Source organism: Triticum aestivum, chromosome 2D, assembly GCF_018294505.1.
Source record: "Triticum aestivum cultivar Chinese Spring chromosome 2D, IWGSC CS RefSeq v2.1, whole genome shotgun sequence".
Classification (NCBI taxonomy): Eukaryota; Viridiplantae; Streptophyta; class Magnoliopsida; order Poales; family Poaceae; genus Triticum; species Triticum aestivum.
In genome coordinates this window covers 4,805,327-4,809,788 of record NC_057799.1, presented here as the reverse complement: position 1 = coordinate 4,809,788, position 4,462 = coordinate 4,805,327, and the positions used below count along the sequence as shown (strand labels likewise).

At 37.1% G+C, this 4,462-nt stretch overlaps 1 protein-coding gene across 1 annotated transcript in view; it reads left to right on the top strand.

Moving 5' to 3' along the window:
* Window positions 1-2,089, top strand: part of LOC123048155 (tau-cadinol synthase-like) — a 3,131-nt gene extending 1,042 nt beyond the window's left edge. The window contains exons 2-6 of the mRNA XM_044471308.1: window positions 191-449; window positions 526-898; window positions 1,015-1,233; window positions 1,340-1,475; window positions 1,739-2,089. Of these exons, the coding sequence (XP_044327243.1) occupies window positions 191-449; window positions 526-898; window positions 1,015-1,233; window positions 1,340-1,475; window positions 1,739-2,074 (1,323 nt within the window). The 3' untranslated portion in view covers window positions 2,075-2,089. The remainder of the gene's footprint in view (window positions 1-190; window positions 450-525; window positions 899-1,014; window positions 1,234-1,339; window positions 1,476-1,738) is intronic.
* Window positions 2,090-4,462: the final 2,373 nt, after the last annotated feature.

The following is a 4,462-nucleotide window of genomic DNA, read 5'->3' as shown; positions in this document are numbered from 1 at the left end:
ACACACACACACACACCATATGAAAATATATTTCATTCCAGATGCTGATGTATTTTTCTATAAATTTGATCAAAGTTTAAAAAGTTTGCCTTTACAAAAATGTACATACTATATTTAGGGACCAAGGGAGTATGACTAGTGTATAAGTTAGTGACTAGTTTGGTTGATAGTAACAGATACATGTATGCAGATCTCACAGGAATGGATGAAGACCAGAAGAGATAAACTGAAGAAAGATGTTCTCTTATTGTTTAAGACTTGCACCAACAATTTAGATAGAATGACACTGGTGGATGTAGTCCAACGCCTAGGAATAGAACACCTGTTTGAAGAACAGACGGCTACTGCACTAACTGACATCCATCGAAGTGAATTCAACAGCTCTAATCTCCATGATGTATCTCTTCGGTTCCGCCTTCTTCGGGAACATGGACTTTGGGTATCTCCAGGTATTCATATTCATATATAAACATAGATCACCTTTGCATGTGTTCAATTACGTAAATGAACTAACTTTTCATGCAGATGTGTTCAAAACTTTCAAAGGAGAAGATGGCACGTTTAACCATGATATAACAAAAGATCCAAAGGGACTCTTATGTTTCTACAATGCAGCATACGTGTTAACCCATGGCGAGCCATTACTCGAAGAGGCCATCTCTTTCACGAAATATCATCTGGAATCTTTGGCACCAAGCCTCGTCTCCCCTTTAGCTGAGCAGGTCAAGCGTGCCTTGCATGTACCCTTGCCAAGGACCTACAGGAGGTTGGAGGCACTGCAATACATGCCAGAATACGAAAAAGAAGTAGGGTACAATCCAACTCTTCTAGAGCTTGCAAAGCTGGAATTTAACCTCCTCCAGAGTGTCCACTTGAAGGAGCTCAAAGCTATCTCAGAGAATGTGAGCTCTGACACACACTCAAGCATCTTCTTTGACATATCACACTACTAAGCACAGACACGCACATACTACATTATTTATCAATATTTAAAATTATTTATGGATTTTTCAGGTGGTATAATGATCTGTCAGCATACGTGGAGCTAAGTTTTGCTCGGGATCGTGTGGTGGAGTGCTACCTTTGGGGCTACTCTGTCTTCTATGAGGAAGAGTACTCTCTAGAACGAATGATCTTTGCAAAGTGCACATTTGTGCACACGTTATTGGATGACATCAACGACGTTCGTGCCACCTTGGTGGAGTATCGGAAGCTAGACACAGCCATACAGAGGTTCTTTCTCACTGATAGCTTTGTGTATCCGGAGAACAAAGGTTAATTCCTGCGACGGCAGTAGAATTTGTTAATTCTTGTTTCAACTAACCAATTTTTCATGCAGATGGAATGAGAGTGCTATTTCCCTTGTGCCCAACTACTTGAAGAAGTTCTATAATAAACTTCTGATGTGCTTTAGGGAGTTCGAGGATGAGTTGACACTTAATGGTAGATACCCGATTGATCACATCAAGAAGACGGTACAAAATTATCTATATTAATTACATCTTTGTATTAGTGGCATATGTTACCTTTTTATAGAATTTATGATTCCTTAGACTATTTTTCTACCAATCTATTGAAATGCACACCAATTGACAGCTAAATATGTCTAAAAACCATGTCACTACTTTATAATTTTATATTAGAAATCAGGTGGTACGATGTACTGTTTTCTTTTGAATATTGAAATTAAAAACATTTCTTTGTTAATCAGTACTGTTACTCATGTCTATGCATGCAGTTCCAACAACAGTCAAAATTTTATCTCCATGAAGCTGAGTGGTTACACCAGAACCACAAGCCAAGCTTTAAAGATAAACTGCATCTGGCTGCCATGTCCACGGGCGTCACCGCGCTATGTGTGTATACGATGGTTTGCATGGGTGATGGAGCACCCAAGGGAGCACTCGAGTGGGCACTTGGATACCCCGATGTCATCATGGCGTGCGCCAAGATTGGGCGCTTAATGAATGACCTTGCTGGCTCATCTAAAGTACGTACACACTTATGGGCATATATTTTATCTGTAACTATAATCTCTGGCATACTACTACTAGCATACTCAAGTATTTATTAGATCATGACCATAATCACTTCGCTTGAGAACATGTCATAAGTTGAAGGTCGCAAAGTTTGATCAAGTTTATCGAAACAATATCTACGCCCTACACCAAATAACTGAATTTTATTTTGTGATGGTCCTGATGCTATATAGATTTAAAATGTTGATGTGATTATTATTTTCAATGAATGCTGTCAACGTTTACAAAATTAGAATTACTAGCCCCGAACCCGTGCATTCGCACGGACTAGCTATATAAGAGTATCTATCACTCTGCACTGGAAACACGAGTAATTCTGAAAAATATAGCACGCTCACCAAATGGCAATAGACCTTTTATAGAGAAAACTTGTAATACTATGCCCAAAATAAAATATCTAGCGATGAATATAATAGAAACTCGACTATCTTAAAAAATATTCTGACCCAAGCTAACCATACCAAAAATTTGGAGTTTTCCCTCAGAAAATGGAATAAACTGCCAGCTTAGGCAATGGCATGGGAAGAAACAAATACCATATCTATTGAATTCATACTGGAGTCGTGTGATGGGAGAAATAAAGTGACAATCTGACATACATCACTTGACCTCTGGTTTCGGAATCTTAATGGGAAAAGTACGCAAGGAACTTTGAAGATTTATATATACACACTTTAGTTAATCCATAAATTTCAAGAAAATGCACAAGGTGGTCCTTCAACATAAAACTCTAGAAAAAAATTGTATGGAAATCAGAAAGATATAGCATTGAAAGATGCACTCTCCATATCCAAAATAAATGAATAAAAATATCTCAATGGTTCCCAACATTATGAAGGAATGGGACACAAATACGAAAACCTTGGGAAGCTTACCAAGGTTAGAAAAGAATACAATTTTAGTGGTACGAATCTCAGTTGACCATAGTTAATCTTCACTCAATTTTTTATTAGTAATATCAAGGGGTCATAGAGAGTAGGTACATAGCACTTGTGTAAAATAATTCTTTGCTATGACAGAAGACATTGATTCCCAATTTTATTAGATAACACAATGAAAACGAAAATGAAAGTCAAAATATCAGCAAGACTGCAGTTACTTATATCGCGGAGAAGAATAGGCACAACTTTGTGTTGCAGAAAAAAAGGGGAAGATCAAGAACAATGCTTCTTTTGTACCCGACGAAGGAGAAAATAGCTATAGGGAAACGATAAATGAAGGAAGAGCAGTTTCTTTTGTAGGCAATATGAACAATCTGGACCATACAACATAGAATAATGGAAGACGGGTAGATATTATTGTTTCATTCAATCAGATTAACATTTTGTGTTTAGTAAGCTCTAATTAGTATATCAATAGATAGACTAGGTATGGTCATGAGTTTTAGTGAGGTTACGGCATCAGAAATATTTTTTAAATAAGGGTGATTATTTTTACACATAACCGTCCAATAATACTGAGGATGATCAGAGCTCAAACTAAGTACTGGGGGCTTCTCCTTATTGTCACAATGCACTGCAGGATTAAGCTTTCATTAAAGTGAACCATATATCAAAGTTAGGATAATTGCAAATTAGAATAACTTTATCAAAAAACATATTAGTAAATTAATGGAATAATCGGTCCAAAACATAGATAAAAGCATCTGCATTAGTACGTAAATTAATGGATTTTTGCATTGATTTTCCTGAAGAAATGATGTAATGTTGTGGCAATTGGAAGAAAAAAATATGAGACACCTAAAGACCAATGGGGAAGTGAACCCATAGACAAGCAAATTGCAGAGGCAGTTTTACTGTTATCAACAACAATACGACCACTGAAAATTGGCATAGCTAGTTGGTTTTTCCTTTCAAGCATTTCCGCCTAGTGCTTAATTAGATCGTTCGTATGTATTTCAGCATGAATGCTTGGAACCTTGTTAATGATTTATTATATGTGTGATTTGGTGATCCGTTACTCTCGTCCGGATCAGGCTGCAAACTCAGATGTATATTTTTTTCTCGAAATAATGGAGGATCCAGAAGAAGAGAATGAATCTACGATTTTTTTTGAACAGTCTCTGTTAGTGACATTTGGCATAAAATATAGAGTGTTGGTATGTTTTTCTTACCGGATCAGGCGAATGGTAAGTCATGTGTGTGTGCTTTCCTGCCAAGATCCAAAATTCAAAATCAAAATATCTCCTAAACTGAGCTTCCAAATTTAAAATTATTTTCACAGTACAACCCTCGTGTCAATATCTTCGAAGCTAGATCCGATGTTGATAGGTTTCCAGGGACTTCGTTTGAACATCATTTGTATTATGAATGATAACATGGTTGTGCTTCCTAGAGTAACGAATTTATACTTCAGCCTTAACATACTTTGTATTTGAATTACCTGAACGCTCCCGCAGCCCCACCCCCACTCCCGTGCGTGAC